Source organism: Halichoeres trimaculatus, unplaced genomic scaffold, assembly GCF_033239565.1.
Source record: "Halichoeres trimaculatus isolate MK-OKI-2021-1 unplaced genomic scaffold, fHalTri1.1 fHalTri1_scaffold_24, whole genome shotgun sequence".
NCBI classification, from domain to species: domain Eukaryota; kingdom Metazoa; phylum Chordata; class Actinopteri; order Labriformes; family Labridae; genus Halichoeres; species Halichoeres trimaculatus.
In genome coordinates, this window is record NW_027437202.1 from 6,536,889 (window position 1) to 6,554,795 (window position 17,907).

General features: G+C 43.2%; 2 protein-coding genes across 4 annotated transcripts in view; one reads left to right on the forward strand and one right to left on the reverse strand.

The window, feature by feature from the left end:
- LOC141785940 (metalloreductase STEAP3-like) overlaps positions 1-11,023 on the forward strand; it is a 35,420-nt gene extending 24,397 nt beyond the window's left edge. Inside the window, exons 1-11 of one of the 3 annotated variants that reach the window (XM_074664567.1) lie at positions 5,466-5,597; positions 5,846-6,067; positions 6,201-6,467; positions 6,535-7,062; positions 7,136-7,300; positions 7,403-7,675; positions 9,493-9,522; positions 10,085-10,187; positions 10,267-10,529; positions 10,606-10,749; positions 10,890-11,023. In XM_074664567.1, coding sequence (XP_074520668.1) covers positions 5,562-5,597; positions 5,846-6,067; positions 6,201-6,467; positions 6,535-7,062; positions 7,136-7,300; positions 7,403-7,675; positions 9,493-9,522; positions 10,085-10,180 — 1,617 coding nt within the window. In that variant the 5' untranslated portion in view covers positions 5,466-5,561 and the 3' untranslated portion in view covers positions 10,181-10,187; positions 10,267-10,529; positions 10,606-10,749; positions 10,890-11,023. Of the gene's footprint in view, positions 1-5,314; positions 5,391-5,465; positions 5,598-5,845; positions 6,068-6,200; positions 6,468-6,534; positions 7,063-7,135; positions 7,301-7,402; positions 7,676-9,492; positions 9,523-10,084; positions 10,188-10,266; positions 10,530-10,605; positions 10,750-10,889 lie in introns of those variants that run through there. The other 2 variants (XM_074664569.1, XM_074664568.1) reach the window with 2 other exon arrangements.
- Positions 1,182-3,574, reverse strand: LOC141786002 (complement C1q-like protein 2). The gene is made up of 2 exons (XM_074664689.1): positions 2,778-3,574; positions 1,182-2,687 (listed from the first exon to the last, which is right to left on the reverse strand). The coding sequence occupies exons 1-2, from the start codon at positions 3,357-3,359 to the stop codon at positions 2,508-2,510; spliced, it is 762 nt and encodes a 253-aa protein (XP_074520790.1). The 5' UTR covers positions 3,360-3,574; the 3' UTR covers positions 1,182-2,507.
- Positions 11,024-17,907: the final 6,884 nt, after the last annotated feature.

Consider the following 17,907-nt stretch of genomic DNA (forward strand, 5'->3'; position numbering starts at 1 on the left):
GGTTCAGCCTCTGTTCAGTAATAATACATGAAGAGCTCCTCTGCTTTATCCTGTCAGGAGAGCTGAAGAAAGGGGAGCTTGATCTTTAGCCTGAACTGAATTGAAGGGAGAGGTCTATTAATGCAGATGAATTATTAAGGATAGAGGGTCTTTTTATCCACAGTTGTGGAAATTCAGAGCTGCACCTTTAAACTCTGAAGGTGGTCACAGTCTCCTGCTTCTTTTTCTATATCTGGCTTTCAGAGGGCAAATGCAAAGAATGAGAGTAATAATAGAAAAAAATCTTCACAGTGGAGTTCATCCTCAGTCTCACATACGGTAGACTGTGATTCAGCCAAATGCTGAGTCATCTGTCAGAGTGCACTTTGAGAATTACATATCTTCTGAGGATTAATCGGCCAAATGAGGGAAAGGGGAGCAAACAGGGCGAGGAGAACAGAAGGGATGAAGACATCCTGATATTTAAACCTACTGCTTTGACATGTTGGAGATAAAACTAAAAGCTGAAAGGAAGTTTTTGTTGAGCTGTCTACAATCTGTCATTTATTATTTTTTTCACAGAAGAGTAAAAGGTTAAGTATCAGGCAGTTTTTTTGTAACAAAGCCAATGAGGACTATATCTCTGGTCTGGTCTGATGGCAGTGACAGGCTCTGGATGAGAGATCTGAGGGAGGATCCTCTGAGAGTCCTCAGAAAGGTTAAAGTGGCCCCAAGCAGCATGGCTGATGAGGGTCTAAAAATAGGCCATACAAAGCCAGAGGAAAAGTGCAGAAATGTGTGTTTGGTAGATGATGTCTTCCAAACACTATGTAGATCAGCGATTGATAATCCCAACAAATGGAGCTGAGTCATATGTCATTGATTCTGTCCAAATCACATGGGGCCAGTTGTTTACAGAATTTAATCCGGATCAGAATGATCTGTATTTGGAAATCCCATTTCTTGCTATCCAGGATCAGGTAATCTGTCTTGTCTCAATCAACACTGGATTGGATCACCCTGATCTGGATACACAGTTTTTAAGATTACCAAACCTGGATTACCTGTGCTCTAAATGGGATAACGTATCGTAATGCTACTAGCTTTGTGGAGAACAACAGGAAGAAGAGCCAATATGGGGTCATTGGTGTTTTTATTTTGAGAGAAGAAAAAAATAAGTGGATATTTTGAAAATATCTGACATGTTAAAAAATAAAAAGAGGCTAAACGTCCAGTAGTTAGTTCAGCATTTTAAGGTCTGTTTTTGGAAGGTGGATCTGAAGTTTACTCAGCTTGATTTGTTCCTCTGCCAGGAGTATCTCTGCTTCTACTCTTTCAGTTTCTCTTTGTTTTTACTTTATTGTACTGAAAGGCTTCATTGGTCGCCTAAGTTAACTTAATCTACTTTATCACAGTTGTTGCTGCTGTCTAAAAAATAAAAAAAGTAAAAGTCCAGTGATCAGTTTAAAGGGTTTATTGTGCCCAAAAAAAAAAACGAGCCAACATAATTCAGGCAAAGAGAAAAATAATACTGGTACTGATGCAGGGCAATGACATCATCAAAGCAAGGTGGAAGAAAACAGCTAAACTTATGTTAGCTTCTTTAACAGTAACAAGTCTAATACAGGATGCATATTAAAGTACTGACACTAAATTCTGCAAGTGTTGTATTATTTGACAAATTTTACAGTGTTACTATATTTTTTTCCTGAAATCCACCTTGAAATTCTACACCCTGTTGGGATCAGGATAATCCTGTTTTTCTGGATAAAAGTGATCTGACTGAAATTTTCTGAACAACACAATGTGAAAGTTTGATCCTGATTGAAACTGTAACTTTTGAGCTGTACCCTTGTTAGCTTTGAGGTCTGAGAGAACGGATCAGTCTGTGGTCCTTGGTGACACTTCCTGCTCTTGATGTCTCACTTGTCTCCACAGAACTGTCCATGTTATCAAACTTTCTGGAGAAATATTAATATAATCTTCAGCAAGCTGCTTCAGGAAGACGACGACAACAATCCCATCTGAGGGGAACAGAACATATATTTGTATAGCGGTGTAATGAGCCAACACCTAAACAGAGGATGATCCAACCAGACAGGCTAATATTTATTTTCTGGGATTTCCATTTAAATGGACAGGAGCTGAGTGTGTGAACAGCTGGATTGTGAGTGTTCCTTAGAGAGGAGGATAAAATAGAATGAAATCCAAGTCTTAATGAAGTTTTACAGCAATATAGTTGCCTGGTCAAGGATTCTGAAAGTATAATGTAGAATAAAATACAGGAGCTAACAACATCTAGCATGTGGTTATGTCAGAAATTTACTGTAAAAGTCTTTGTAGAGTTATTACTGTGTCTTCATTTACAGTTTCACAGTAAGTTTATACAGGAGAAGATGTTTAAGATGACCCAAAATCAGCAACAGGGTGCTTAATAATCCAAGATAGACTCTGACAATTTGACTCAGTAAGGAGAGGAACATGTTGGAATAAAGTTTTGTTTCTGTCCATGAATCTGTGCGGTTTGCTCAGTCCGGGTAGAGGATGAACCCAGAGAAGGTGCTGTACTTGTTGTTATTTCCTCCGTGCGCTTTCCCTCCGTCCAGTTTGACGTAAATCTCATCTCCAGAGTCCAAGTGGAGCACAGCTGTGTTACTGGCGTAGTCGTAGTTCTGGTCAGCATCCTGAGCGATGGCACTGGCGCGCACCTGTGGGTCATGATCACAGTTAGAGGAGATACAGGTGTAAAAAAGTTGCGTACAGTTTTGGATGAGTGCGCGTTGTGGTTGTTTGGTTACCTGTCCGTTCTTGCACAGGTCAGCCCACATGCTGGTCCCATCCCCTCCGCGCATCAGCACATGGTAGGTGAAGAAGTAGATCCCTGACACATGGCAGGTGAACTTCCCGGTGCTGGCGTCGTAGTGGTTCCCCAAGTTTGTGATGACGTCGTCAAACTTTAGCACCTCGTACCCTTCGTGTGGATTCTTGAGACCCACGTAAAAAGCGATCCTGAAGCTGCTCACTGTAGCGTTGGCATTGTCTGAGTCGCTGGTGTCAGCCCCTTCAGATCCCGTTACAGCAGAGGAGGCGCGCCCTCCCGGTGGCCCCCTCGGACCTGGCGGTCCAGGTTCTCCCCGTGGACCTCTTGGACCCGGTTTTCCCGGGCGGCCCGGCTCCCCACGGCTTCCTTGCGCCATTGGCGGCTGCGGTTCGACCGCGTTCATGTTCTGGATGACCTCCATGGCTGTGGCAGCTCCTGGTTTCGGGGTGTAGGGGTCACAGACCATCCGACAGGTGCCCATCATCTCGTAGTAATGCGCGGAGGTGTCAGACCGGAGCAGGAGTAAGGGGACAGCGACAGCTAGAGCCAGCAAAGTCATCGCGATGAAAGTCCCCAACAGGATCAGCAACCTCTTCCTCCGCGAGAGCCGTGGAGCGGCGGATGGGAGAAGATCCGTGGAGGTTTTACGCAGAGGAATTGTGGCAGAGGGAAAGGACTCAGAAGAGCGAGAAAGAGGGGGAGGAAAGGAATGAAGTCCACATCCAGTGTGAAGCTGCTGTAATGTGGCTGTGTACCCCTGAGAGCAGCGGGGTGATCGAGGAGCAGCGTGGATGGATGGATGTGAGCGCGCAGACAGCTGGGCGCGCGTGTCCTGTCAGCTTCGACAAGTTATGACAGAGAGGGTTAGAAATGAGAGGTTTTATTTTCAAAATAAAACAGGAAGTGTAGAATATGTTGGTTTTTATGATACCAAAATATGTAAAGTACTGAAAAGAGCAAAGGATTGTGGGAAATCCTTCTTTATAGTAACAGAAATGTCAAACAACAGTCCAGCTGAACCATGAGCGCCCTGTGAGGGTGTTTTGAAAGTCAGAGCCAGTAGCTGAGGGCGGGTTCATGATGGTGACATGAAATGACCAGCAGCACGGTCACTTTATGAATCCACAAATGTAGACAGAGGAGGGAGAGGAAAATGTGACCAGGAGGGAGGAGAGGAGATAATATATTCAGGAAGTGGAGCAGAGATGTCTGCAGGGACATGTGTGATGTTTCAGAGGCATGTTAATGATTTCTGGAATGGAAAGCATCAGATGTTTTTTTTCTGAAAGGTCCCTGGATGAGCTGTTTGTCATGATCTGAGCAGCTGGAATTGGAGCACAGGTCTGACATCCACAACAGAGGATTTGGAGCTCAAGGTGATGTGGAGAAATGTTTCCGCGGCCTGAGAGGAGGCTTAACCGAAGATCCCTCCACACACACACTCTGTCCTGTGCACAAATGTTCATTCACACACACACAGCCAAAACAACTACAGGCAATTTCAAGTTGTGCTCAGCTGAGCTCAGCTTTTGAGGACAGAGAGGTGGAGGAGCAGAAAATGTGCAGTGGAGGTTGAATTTGGCGGCTGAGGATTTTTATGTCCAGAAATGCAGAAGTCATCCACCCTGTGCTCTGCAGTTGTGCCATGGTGGTGCATATTCTTGGACGACTTGCTGTGTCATACACTTGACCCTTACAGTGGGAGAAATGAATCAGCGTCTCGTGATTACTGTAGACGCTGAGGCACAGTTTGTGCAGAGGATGAGCAGATTGTGGAATCTATGTTTTATGCACCACAAAAGCTAAAAGCAACACACACTGTCTCCTTTTTTAGGTATGTAGCATTAAAGAGCACGCTTCAGATGGAGGTTTTTCTCCATACTCCACACTTTGAGCCCTGCATCTTGTGCCATAACCTCTGACCCCTGATGACCTAACATAGTCTGAATTAACCCCTTTTTGCACGTTTTTTTGTTGTATTTCTGACCTATTTATTTCCTTTTTAATGACTGTGAAACTGTGATTTTTAAAAGTCATGTACAACTTGAAATGTGTGTCAAGGACTGTGTCCTGAGGGTGCAGTAAAGTAAAGAGAAGTCATCACAGGGTGAAATGTAGAGCAGGCTTTAGCGCTTCAAGCAGAGGGATTCAACCTTTTGCAAGTGGCAAGGGCAGAGTTGATGGAGTCATAGTGACAGAGAGAAACCTCTGGTCTGATGTCTGTGTCATATTTATGTATTTTTCTATTTGTTTTGCTTGTCTTGTCAAGATTTTTAATTAATTCTGGTGAAATACATCTGATTCTAACAGTTAGAGAGCTTTTATGCAGCTATGGGTCAACTTTAGAAATGTTTTGCAAGTGTAATTATTTTTTATGCATAATTCTGTAAAGTGGAATAAAATTTGTTATCTTGATTGTCGTTAAGAGGTGGTTTCACAGCGCCGTTTGAGCCGCACTGCACTTTTTTTTATCTCACCCAGACACGTGGGGGCGTAACTAGGGCGTGGCTTGCGTGTGGCTGCGTCATCGTATGAGGAAGCGATCGAGTTATTTTGGAGTAGGGGGGAATCGTGGTGTGACTTTACGGAGGTAAAGTGAAGCTTATATTCATTTTGGAAGCTGTTTAAGAAACGTAAGATAGTTTTCTGAACTCGGTGCGTTTTTTGTAACTTTTGCGAGAAGTTGCGTTTCGCTTTTGTGGTGGGAAAGTTTCCAACGAGTTCAGCCAAGGACGAGAGGCAGAGTCCTCTGTGTGATCACATGATACATGTGGACTTTATGGATTGTAATATAACAGTATGCATGCTTTAATAACCAATCAAGCTACTGCTGAATGGGGGTTTTGAAATGGATTCGGCGTGCGTAAATACGCGCCAAACCCACGTTATTACAAGTTGCGATTGGTATGATGCGTAAAGATGGTGTACCAAAGTCCTACTCCTATACGTGCACCTGTTCTGGATGAGAGCAGACTTCTGAGAGTGAAACTGATCCAAGAAAGAGTTGCTTTGTCTAATGATCCATGTGTTTTCAAATGTTGCCAGATGCCTGACGACATGGCGAAGCCTCTGATCCGGGAAAGAGGAGACAGCTCCAGAGGTTTCGAGGCCTCCTCGTCTGAAGTCGGTGCCCCGGTCATCGGGATCCTGGGGACGGGGGATTTCTCCCGCTCACTGGCGAGAAGGCTGGTGGCCTCTGGATACCAAGTGGTGGTGGGGAGCCGGACCCCTAAACGCTCAGTGGCGCTGTTCCCAGACGAAGCTGAGGTGATACACACACACGTTCATGTTGGCACAGTGTAATTGGTGTTTTGTGCGATGTGTGAGTTGTTTTGTGCAAACAGTGGAGATGTTTTGTCGAAATGGATAAGTTGAAGAAATGTTTGTGCTCTGTTGCCAGGTGACCACCCAGCTGGAGGCAGCGAGTCAGGCAGATGTGGTGTTTGTTGCCATCTTCCCCGAGCACTATTCCACTCTGGTGCATCTGAAGGCGGCGCTTGCCGGAAAGACTCTGGTGGACGTCAGCAACAGTTTGAGGATCAACCAGTACGAGCCGTCGAATGCTGAGCAACTGGCCGATCTGTTCCCAGAGAGTTGTGTTGTGAAGGGGTTTAACACTGTGTCAGCGTGGACGCTTCAGACGGGAGCTCGGGACGGCAGCAGACAGGTGTGTGTGGATTTATTAATGGAAGGTGTTTTTGAAGAGACATGTTTTAACTGTGTTTCATCAACAGGTTTTCCTGTGCAGTAACAGCAGCAGAGCCAAGAAGACAGTGATGCAGCTGTGTGGAAGGATGGGCTTCATCCCCATCGACATGGGCGTCCTGTCTTCTTCTGTGGAGATTGAGAACCGTCCTCTGTATTTATTCCCCTCCTGGCGTCTCCCAGTCATCTGCTGCTTGTCTCTGTTTGCGTTCTTCTACCTGTACAACTTCCTCCGTGACGTCCTGCAGCCGTACGTCACAGCCGGGAAGAAGATGTTCTACAAAATGCCAATCGAGACAGTTAATGTGACTCTTCCCTGTGTCGCTCTGGTGATGATGGCGCTGGTTTATCTGCCGGGGTTGTTGGCGGCTTTCCTGCAGCTGCGCTGGGGCACAAAATACAAGCGCTTCCCTAACTGGTTGGACTGCTGGCTGCTGGGGAGGAAGCAGTTTGGGTTGTGTAGCTTCATGTGTGCGGTTTTGCACGCCATCTACAGTCTGTGTCTGCCTATGAGGAAGTCTGCGCGCTACAAACTGCTCAACCAGGCTGTGAAACAGGTAGGATCCCAGAGAATCAGTGTGTGCATACATGAAAGCAATGTCAACATGGTTTTTTTTTTGTTGTGTGAAGGTGAAAGACCATGTGGAGGACTCGTGGGTGGATGAGGAAGTCTGGAGGATGGAGCTGTATCTGTCTGTGGGTATCCTGGCACTGGGCGTGCTGTCGCTGCTGGCGGTGACGTCACTGCCGTCTGTGTCAAACACCGTGAACTGGAGGGAGTTCAGCTTTATACAGGTACGCAGAGAACACTGTTGTCGTGTGTGTGTTGAAGCTAATCTGGTGTAAGTGAAGTCACATGAGGCGTCACAAGGAATCTTTTTTTCTTTTGTTGTGCAGTCCACGCTGGGTTACTGCGCCTTATCCCTGGCCACACTCCACACCCTCCTCTTCGGCTGGGACCGTGCGTTTGATGCCGGTCAGTACCGTTTCTACATGCCTCCTACGTTCATGCTGGTCCTGATTCTCCCCATCGTGGTCCTGGTGGGGCGCACGGCTCTGTTGTTGCCCTGCGTGGCTGGACGGCTGAAGCAGATCCGCCGGGGCTGGGAGAAGAGCAGACATATCCGCTTCATGTTGCCAGAGGAGAACGGTCACAACGGACCGGAGGACGTTAGTAACGTTTGAAGAGGACGATTGCTGTGATAGCGTGAATGGAGTGAATGAGGTTTTTGTTGAAATGTTGAGAGATTTGGTTGTGTCTTTTTGTTCTAAAGATCTTGTTTTTGGTGTGGATGATTTACAGCAAAGGGACAGAGACAAGATTGTTGTGATGAATTTTCTTTTTTTCCAGCCAAATCAAAAATTCCTTAGAGAAAGAAATGAAAAACTATAGATTGTATCCAGAGGTCAGAAAATAGCCGAGTTCTGAGTACAACAGAAACAATTCAATAAGTCATCTTGACATTCTAACCTCACAGTATTGATGAAAGAGCAAAGGGTAAAAAAAGACAATTGTGAGCTACTGACTCTTTGATTCTTTGTAGATGTTAGTGTAAGTTGATGATGCACTTCTCTCTGAAATGATTTATTTTTTTTGTTCTCACTGTCTGTATGTAAAATGTAATTTTTATGTATTTATGTTAGTATTTTCATTTGATTTATTTACTATTTAAGATCACTTTTTATTCATATTCTTGAAAAAAAATACAGAGTGACACTTCCACAGATTTTTTATAGGTGCATTTTGTGACCTATATTTCATGATGGATGTGTGTTAAGGTCAGGTGAGCAGATACTAAAGGAAAGTTGTGAAGAGTGATTGTTATGGTTAACACGTTCCCCCCATGAGGAGAAATCAAAGCTGGTTTGTTCTGAAGTCTCACTCCTCTTTGAAAAAATGAACAAATACTAAAACTTAAAATTTAATCCAGGAGCTAATGTGGAGTTTTAGCATAAGATAAAGCACAGTCTCTCAAAAAATAAATATAGACATCATGTCCACATTGAAAAAAAAACATAAATACAAATAAATAAAATAAAAATAAATGAGAAAAAAAACTAAGATGACTTTTTTTTGTCATATTCTGGGAAAAAAACAGAGTGACAGACTGAGTATCCCCTCACCTGACCTTAACACACATCCATCATGAAAAACAGGGCACAAAATGCACCTTTAAAACATCTGTGGAGGGGTCACTCTGTTTGTTTTCCAGAATCATAGGTTTCATGAAGAATACGTTGCATTTGTTGTTAACACACTTTCGGGCCTTCACACGTAGACATCAAAAATAAATAATCCTTTCACTGCATTAACCTTGATTACTCTGATTTTCTTGCTACTGTAGTCTTTCGCTGCTCTGTTTGAGTCCCTGACAGCTCCCCGATCCCCCTCAGCCCACCTCCCATCTGCTTTACATTATTGGATTTATTCCACCTCGTGCAACTAACGCTTTCACCACAGGATGGCGCCTTTGAGTTCAGTCAAACGGGTTGTTACACGTTGAGCGATAGAAGAAGCCGTTCTTTTTTGTGGGTGAAATTAAATGTAATGAAAGGTAAAAAAAAAGTAAAAACACTGACTGAATTCTTTTTGAAAGGCTTGGATAAAATTAACGGCTTCTCACAGAAATTCTCAGTCGAAAGTTCGATGTAAAAGCCAAAATATTGAGAAAAGAACCCAAAAGACTTTCGTTCTGTGCTCGTAAGGGAATGATAACAATGTTTGAGCTTATATAATTTTACAGTTATGTTTTCGTGGTAATTAAACATCGCAGAGAAGCTGTTGGGGTTTTGTTTCCGACCGTTGCTATGGTTATCCTGTAGATTCGTGACTACAATGGCGCTGTGAAGACTATCCTGAAAGGGCTCAGTTTCCCATGAGCACTCGCTCTTCCTGTCGCGTGAACGCCACATTCATGGCGTGCTTTTGTTTTGTAGCATGGATGGAGGTCGAATCATCTTTTTAACTCTACTTTTCTTTGTTTCAGACATCTCCTCCCAGGATGCAAAGCGACGAGGTAATGTATTTATTTACAGTTTGCTCATGTTTGAAAGGTGACAGCTGTTAATACCGTAGTTTAGCACCAGACTACCCGGTGCACTAGCACATGTAGCTAAGTTGTAACGTAGAAAAACAGGCGTTAATGCAAATGTTTGGTAGACAATGCTGCTGCTACTCCAGGCTTAGCACAAATATCCTCTGCTGCCTTTAAATGAAGAGAGTAGAAGTTAAACATAAACAGGAATGGTCACATTTAGGTTCAGCTCTGGAATAATCAGAGATCCAAAGGAGCAGTGCATCATGGGATGTGATTCACTGTGTGCAGCTGCATCAGAGGAAAACATCTGCAATATCCTTTATGTGTTTTACTTCAGGCTGATATTTCCAGCTGCTGGTTTTAAAGAGTTGATGAAATTCTTATTTTTGAAATAAAAATAGTAGATTTATTTCTTAGTGAGTGACTGTGTGTTTCAGTATCCTGTGTGAACACAAGAGCAGACATAAATGCGAATGATTCCTAAAAGCAATCATGTAATGATATATGCAAATCACTTCACTCGTTATGATATGATATCCAGTGTTCAGGTGGCGAGACGGCAGAGATACCGGGCCTCCACGCTCCAGGAGAGTACGACCTGGAGGGGCGACATGCTCCTTTTGGGAAGTCGGGATAGACGGTTGGTGAGTCAGTGTGTAGATGGGACAATGAAGTAATGGTTAGCTGCAGCTCATTTTAAAATTAACCCTTCTCTGCTTCCAGGTGGGGTTTTGCTGACACCAACAAAGATCTAGAGTGGCCTCCTGTTGCTGATTCATCGCAGTGGATCTGTGAAAGTGTATGCCCACATCACAGGAGGCGGACTGCTGGAGAACATCCCTCAGGTGCTGCCTGCAGACCTCGGTGCTTATTTTGCCTGGGAGCGGTCCTGATGCTGTCCCCTTTGGATGCTCAGAGGGTTCTCCTCCAGCTTCAGCCTCAGGAGGACGCCTGGATTGTTGGTTCAGTCACTTGTTAGCAGCCAGGTAGGACTCTGAGATTACAGCTGAGAGTAACAGGCTGTAAAGACAAAAGGATTCAATTTTTTTTCTTCTGATGCAGGAGGAGAACCTGTGGTGGTCCACAACCTTAAACACGGCCTGCTGGGTGAGGGAGCAGCATCCAATCAGGAGGCTGTTGGGAAGAATGGTGACAGTGACAAGCCGCTAAAGAGGACCAAAGTGGGCGTCCTCATCTCCAGCTCAGGTGAGTTTCTGATAAACAAACAAGATTTAGTGAAGGACACACATCTGACTTCCTCTCCAGACCTACAGGGACCAACCTGCAGGCTCTGATAGATAGTGTTGACCCTGAATGTTGATATGTTGTCTGTATCTCCTCTCCAGGTCGTTCATCGCAAACTGTACAGGATGAGGAGATGGATGCTGGAGAAGGCGGTGCTGGTGCTGGTGCTGACTGAAGACACAGAGGAGAGTCTGTCGGACAGGATCAGAGAGGCTGAGCACAGAGCGTTCCCTGCTGCTCTGGAGCTGGTCGCTGGTGGAGTGGTCAGACTGTCAGGGGATGGACACATCATGTGGAAGTCAAGTTAAAGAGGTCTTTGTTAACTGTGGTTTTTCTATCATCTTAATGACGGTTTATTTTACTTTAATGACAAATAAAGAAGATGGAGTTCGTTCACAGCCAGCTGGTCTTTGATTTTTGATTTGTGAAAGTGGAGAGAACATTTAAAACAGAAGCTACATTAGTTTTGCACAAAAATAACTCACACTGGATCTGGCCTTGTAATTGATGATGTTATGTGTAGTATTTTCATGTTTTCCACATGGAGCAACATACTCCATGTGTTAGTCATTATTAAATCTGTGTCTGTGAATAAAAGAAAACCATGTAGTGAGAAGAATCTGTGAAACACGCTGCTTAGAAAGGTTTTATCCTCACACACGTTTGTGTAACATACTTTAAATGGTTAAATGTTAATCTCACTTCCTGCTTAATGTAGTCTTTTGAAATAAAGTGTTGATGAAGTTCATCCCATGGTGTGTGTCTCTCATGTAATGTTTGTCCAGTTAAAGTGCAGCTCAGTCTCATCCACTGCTGTTGTTGATCAAAGTGTGTAACATGTTAAATAAAAAGAAATGTGAAATGAAATGATGAAAAGTTTTTTCTCTCTTTCTTCTCATGGACAGGCAATAAGTCCAAAGCTTTCATGAACCCAAACCACGAGAACACAGAGCTCGTTAAAGCAGATCTCAAACAAATAGTTTGAATGATCTCAATGAACTTATTGTATCATATAGGAGTGGGCAGGTCTCATACTGATGTCAGTGCTACATAGAGGTGTGCTATCAATACCAATATGAGGACTTCATACTGCTGTGAGAGCAATGGTGTCACATAGATCTAGAACACATGGAATCAACATAGATCTAGATCATATAGATAGTTACAGGATTTTGATTGCTAATTGGTTTCAGGTGTGTTAAAATTATATTATAAAAGCAGAGCAGTTTACTGAATCAGTGCTCAGTCTTCTTGAAGACTCTGCACAGTCCACACGTCTCCTCTCTTGGCAGGTTTCTCTGCTTCACTTTCCCCAGACTGAGTCTCAAAGTAAGGTACATTTGCCTTACTTTGGACTTTGGTTTGAGCAAGATTTTTTCTATCAACCAAATAATTCAACACTTTTTTTCCTTTACAAACTCTCTGCTGAGTTTTCTTAGACACAAAGACACAAGGTAAGTTTCGTTTTTTTTCTTTATTTCAGTGCATTTCTTAATTTACCGTCAATGTACCCATTAATCCGCTCTCTTTTCTCTTTTCAGGTGCAGTTTGCTCGGTTTGTTGGAGGAAGAAAGATCCGTTGACGGGTTTCCTCACGGGAGCTTCGGTGAAGCCTGAAAGAAAGAAGAACAAACATTACTTTTGTGCACGTCCAAATTTACGGCTAATGTTACCATTAATTCCACTTTCTCCTCTCATTCCAGGACCTTTTGTCGGCTCAGTTGTTGCTCCTGCTGGAAAACCTCGTCCTTCAGGTCGCTTCTGATGATGGGCCGGGAGCAGGGGAGGTCGGAGAAGTCTGTTGGTCTTTCTGCATGCCGGGTTCCTTCATGCTAGCTTTTCGATGAAGCACATAGAGGTAAAAGGTGAGGTCCTGATGTCTGCTCGGTTTGTTCGTCTGCAAAAAAAAGGACAAAAAAATATTAGCACACCTCAATTTGTTGCTAATCCTAGCATTAATCCCACTCTCTCCTCTCATTTCATTTCAGGACCTTTTCTCGGCTCGGTTGCTGCTCCTGCTGGAAAACCTCGTGTTCCCCGACATGTCAGACGTCCTTCAGGTCGCTTCTGATGATGGGCCAGGAGCAGGGGAGGTCGGAGAAGCCGGGTTCCTTCATGCTAGCTTGTCGATGAAGCACGTTGAGGCTAAAAGGTGAGGTCCTGTTAGCTCGGTTTGTCCGCCTGCAAAAATAAAGATTAAAAAAAAAAAAATATTAGCACACCTCAATTTGTTGCTAATCCTAGCATTAATCCCACTATCTCCTCTCATTTCAGGACCTTTTCTCGGCTCGGTTGGTTGCTCTTGCTGGACCACATGGTTCACGGCATGACGGGCGTCTTTCCGGTCGCTCCTGATGACGCGCCGGAAGGTGGAGATGTGGGAGAAGTCTCGGGTCCTGGTGTCTGCTCGCTGTCCACCTGCAAGAAAGACCACATTTTCAGATTCTCGGTAAAAGTTTTTTTTAAAGCTAACCACGAGCGGAGAGCCGGCTCCTTTTCACCCAGTCATCACCAAGAGACCGCGAAGAAGCCCCACATCCTCCGTCAGGGAGTGCACTTGCTCGGGCTGGGAAAGCATCAAGCTTAGCTTGGTGAGCAAGGACACTTCCCGACGGGGATGTGGGGCTTCTTCGCGATCTCTTGGTGATGACGGGGTGAAATGGAGCCGGCTCTCCGCTCGTGGAAAGCACCTTTCCCCCAAAAGTTTAGTCAAATTACCGAAATCCAGTCGATCAATCCACTAATTTCATGCTCTCCTCTCATTTCAGGCCCTGCATCTGAAGACGCACCTGGAGGTGGAGATGTGGGAGAAGCCTCGTGTCCTGGTGTCGGCTCGCTGTCCACCTGCGAGAAACCACGCTTCAGCTCAGCTTCTCGGTGAGCGTGTGCTTACCACAGGCGGAGAACCGGCTCCTTTTCACCCAGTCATCACCAAGAGACCACGAGGAGGCCCCACATCCCCGTCGAGGAGAGCCCTTGCTCGGGCTGGAAAAGCATCAAGTTTTGCTTGGTGTTTCTCGGGACCCGAGCCAGAGACCTCCTTGACCGGGATGTGGGGCTTCTTCGCGGTCTCTTGGTGATGAAGGGGTGAAAAGGAGCCGGTTCTTCGCTCGTGGTAAACATTTTTTAGCAAATTTTTTAAGTCATTTTTCCAAAAATTCTGTCGATTACTCTACTAATTCCATGCTCTCTCCTCTTTTTCAGGTTCCAGTGAATTTCTGTTTGGTTTTGACTTCAATCTCTTGCAATAAAAATTCTCAAACGAACTTTAACTTTTTTGTCTTGTATTTTAACACCAACAAAAAAAAAAAAACTTTAAAAAACTTTTTTTTCATCATTCTATTTTAAATTTTTAATGCAGTGTAATAAAAAATGTAAAAAATGAACCAGGTCCAATGAAATGCATGAAAGAATGAGCATGGACAACAGGAATAAATTTGAATAAATCTTTATATGCAAATTCAGTTAATGAAGGGGTGTGGCCTAATCCAAGCCCACTGAAGCAGCGAGCTAGCAAACACGGACTCAAAGAAACTAGCCTCTATGTGCCCTTCCCCTCAGGGCAGGCTGTGTTTGAGCCGTGTTAGCTTTACTAGATGTAAGTAACCACAAGCAGCAGTCAAACCAGGTCTGTGTGGAGAGGAGAAAGGTGGACTGTAACTACCGAGTGAAGTGGAACACCCCACACGGTAGCCCAGCTCCACCAAACTCTCCCACACAGCCCTGGCTCTTCCACCGCTCGGTTCCTTACAGCTAGTAAAGCTAACACGGCACAAACACAGCCTGCCCTGAAGTTCCAGTCACACAAAGACTAGAAACAGAAAGAAAGTAGCCACTGTACAACCTTTCCCTCGGAGTAGCATGTCCGTGTCGTGGTTCACTCCACCAGCCACGGTAAGTAACCATGAGCAGCGGTCAAACCAGGTCTATGCGGAGAGAAGAAAGGTGGACTGTAACTACTGATAGCGTTACACACACCACAGAGTAGCCCAGCTCCACCAAACTTTCCCGCACAGCCCTGGCTCTTCCACTGCTCGGTTCCTTACAACTCGGAGAGCTAACACGCCACAAACACAGTCTGCCCCAAGGTTCCAGTCACACAATGACCACAGCAGGTAGAAGAAAGAAAGAAGTGTCCGTGTTTGTAGCTCACCAGCGTCGCACAGAACCTGTAAAAGAGGAGAAAAGGTCGAATTAGTGGGTTGATTAACCTCAGGTGGGGAAGTCAAAGCACGTGCTCAGCCCGAGGAAGCCCCGGTGTTAACTGCAAAACTATTCAATCTAATAAAAAAACTATGGTGTCTTTAAATAAAATAACAGTAAAACAATGTTTAAGCACATAAGAATAACAAAATGTGGTCAAATATCAATAAAAAAGGTTCAGGTTAGCTCTACCGTTAGCATAAGCTTTAGCCCTAGTAGTAGCTCGCAAACAGCGGCCGTTTACTCTATTTCTATGTTTCCGTTCACACGCTGACTCACCGAATCCTTCGTGAATTTCTTTCTTGGTCCCACGTCTCTCTTTTCGGCCCAAAAATCTATTTATTTTCAATAAAATCAGAAAACGGAGAGCTCGAGCTGCGACCACGCTGTCGGGACGCCATGTCCTGATTGCCAACTTCCGGTTCCGACGTCACGTCCGGAGAGGAGGTCATTGTCCACGCATGCGTACGAGCAAAAACAAAAAAAAACTTTAATAAAAAACAAAATAAAACACGTACTGATAGTTGTTTTCGTCATTTAATATTTATTTGACTCAGTTTGAGAAAAAAATATTAGTTTTAATCAAAGAAACTCACATAACGTGTTAAAAATAAAGCGCTTTCCTATGGAACTACAAACATGGCTTCATCTACCGGAACTGGAAGTACGTATTACAACAAGCGCATGCAAACACTGTTTCGTTGCACATGTTTGTTGATATGTTTTGTTCCTCTTTTTCCCTTCCTTATAAAAAATTCATGTCAAACCTTAAAGCAGCCACTCTTGTTTGATCTTTTTTCTTTTTAGTTTTTTTTAGTTATTTTTAAAACAAATTGGCCCCTTTTTTTCTTTCCTTTACGTTCTTTTATGTTCATGTTGTTAACTTATTATGCTTTAATTTGAAACTTTTTCTTGATTTTGTTTACAGTTGAATGTTGGTATAGGCCTTTTATATATTGATTAAAATTAAATTAAGAAAAATAAAAGTAGCCTATTCTCCCGGGTGTTTGCCGTCATCTGGTGTTCAAAAATTATATTGCAATCATAGCATGGTTGCAGCAAAAAATTTGTCCACAGGAGGGCAGAAAACCCCCAAAGTGGTGATGATGATAATATACACTGTTCCAGATGGAAATCTATTTATTGGGATTTGATTGAGATACTTTCAATAAATTTTGAATTTTCTCATCACACAGGTCATCCTGTTTGAGGACATCCTATTTTTGTTTCCTAATGCTGTACTGTGTGCAGAGAAACTGGTAAGTAACACTAATTATCTCCACGTGGGATCAATAAAGTATTTTTGATTCTGATTTTGTTTGTGCTAATTATTCTCAGTTTACCATTAGCTTAATAAAACCATCAACTATTTCTCAAAGGCTTCTGGATTACAACTGAATTTAGATTAGTGTGAAATGTGCTCAACTCTGAGCCGTGCACATAAATTCAGACTTTACATGATCACCCTGTGAAAGTACTGTACAACATAAAAGTGAAGAATGAAATTAGATATCTGGGAATTGTTGTCACCAAGGATGACTCAGACAAAAGTGATGTGTGGGATAATATTGAAAAATGTGAGTCTGTTTTAGATTGATGGTTACAGAGAGATATAACAATTTGTGAGAGAATCCTACTTACCAAGATGGATAGTCTGTTGAGACTCATTTACCCAGCATTTTCATTACCTCTAAAAGAGAAAATGATAAAACATATGGATAGTATCAATTTCAAGTTCATTTGGAGAAACAAATGCAGTATATCAGGAAAGATGACATGGTCAGAAATTACGAGGATGGTGGTGGAAATGTGATTGATTTTGACACTATGAATGGGGTTTTAGAATTGAAATGGTTAAAATTCTATATTCAAAACAAACAATCTACATGGTTTATCATTCCTAATTTAATACACATGCATAAGGAGCACAGATGCTGATTAAGGGCTGCACCAAATTAATTATTACAAATATTTATTCTAATTTCTCCCAAAAGTCAATTTCTAAGACAATAAATAAAAAGGCAGCATGCCCTCAACATTTTGGCGTCCTCGTGGAGAGACATTAAGTCTGTACAATGTGCTGCAATGAAAAGTGATGCTGACTCACGGATGGAGAGCTGAGGGTCCAATGAGTGAGGCCAGAGCTCTGCGTCTTTCTCCAGGGCGTCGATCGAAAGGAAGGATTCCTCCGCAGGTTAGTAAACATCCCTGAAGTCTCTTCGTCCCACGTGTGAATACAAAGGTGAGGAGGCACCTGAAAACAAAGTTGGTGGACACGAATATTAAGTTAAAAATAATTTACATTTCTGTGTTTCTGTGTTTATTTCACAGCCCATTTTATCACACCACTCTATTCATTCCCTGTTTTTATTTCCTTCTGCTGTACTGTGTGATGAGCAACTGGTAAAAAACACTAAATTTCTCCACATGGGATAAATAAGTATTTCTGAGTCATATTTTGTTTGTGCTAATTATTCCCAGCAGTTAGCTGTCATCTGGTGGTCAAAGATTTGTATTACTATCACGTCAGGCTGCAGGATAGTTTTTGATGTTTCGGTTAAAATACTTTATGAAAGGATTAGACTGAATTAACATGGAAATGCTTTCTGTAATTTCTGAATTTTCTCATTACACAGGACATCTTGTGTGAGGACAACCTATTCTTATTTCCTGCTGCTGTACTGTGTAACGAGCAACTGGGTGAGTAACACTAAATTTCCCCACACGGGATTAATTAAAGTTAATAATTAATTAAAGTTTTTCTGATTCGTATTTGGTTTGTGCCAATTAGTCCGGAGTATTTACCACCATCTGGTGTTCAAAGATTATATTGCAATCATGGCATGATTTTAGTATAGTTTTTGTCCACAAGAGGGCAGAAAAAAACCAAAGTGATGATGATGATGATGATATGAC

Coding starts and splice junctions, on each gene's coding strand:
- LOC141786002 (XM_074664689.1), bottom strand. CDS start 3,359: ATGACTTTGCTGGCTCTAGCTGTCGCTGTCCCCTTACTCCTGCTCCGG. Junction 2,688..2,777: donor ACCTGTGCAAGAACGGACAG/GTAACCAAACAA, acceptor CATGACCCACAG/GTGCGCGCCAGTGCCATCGC.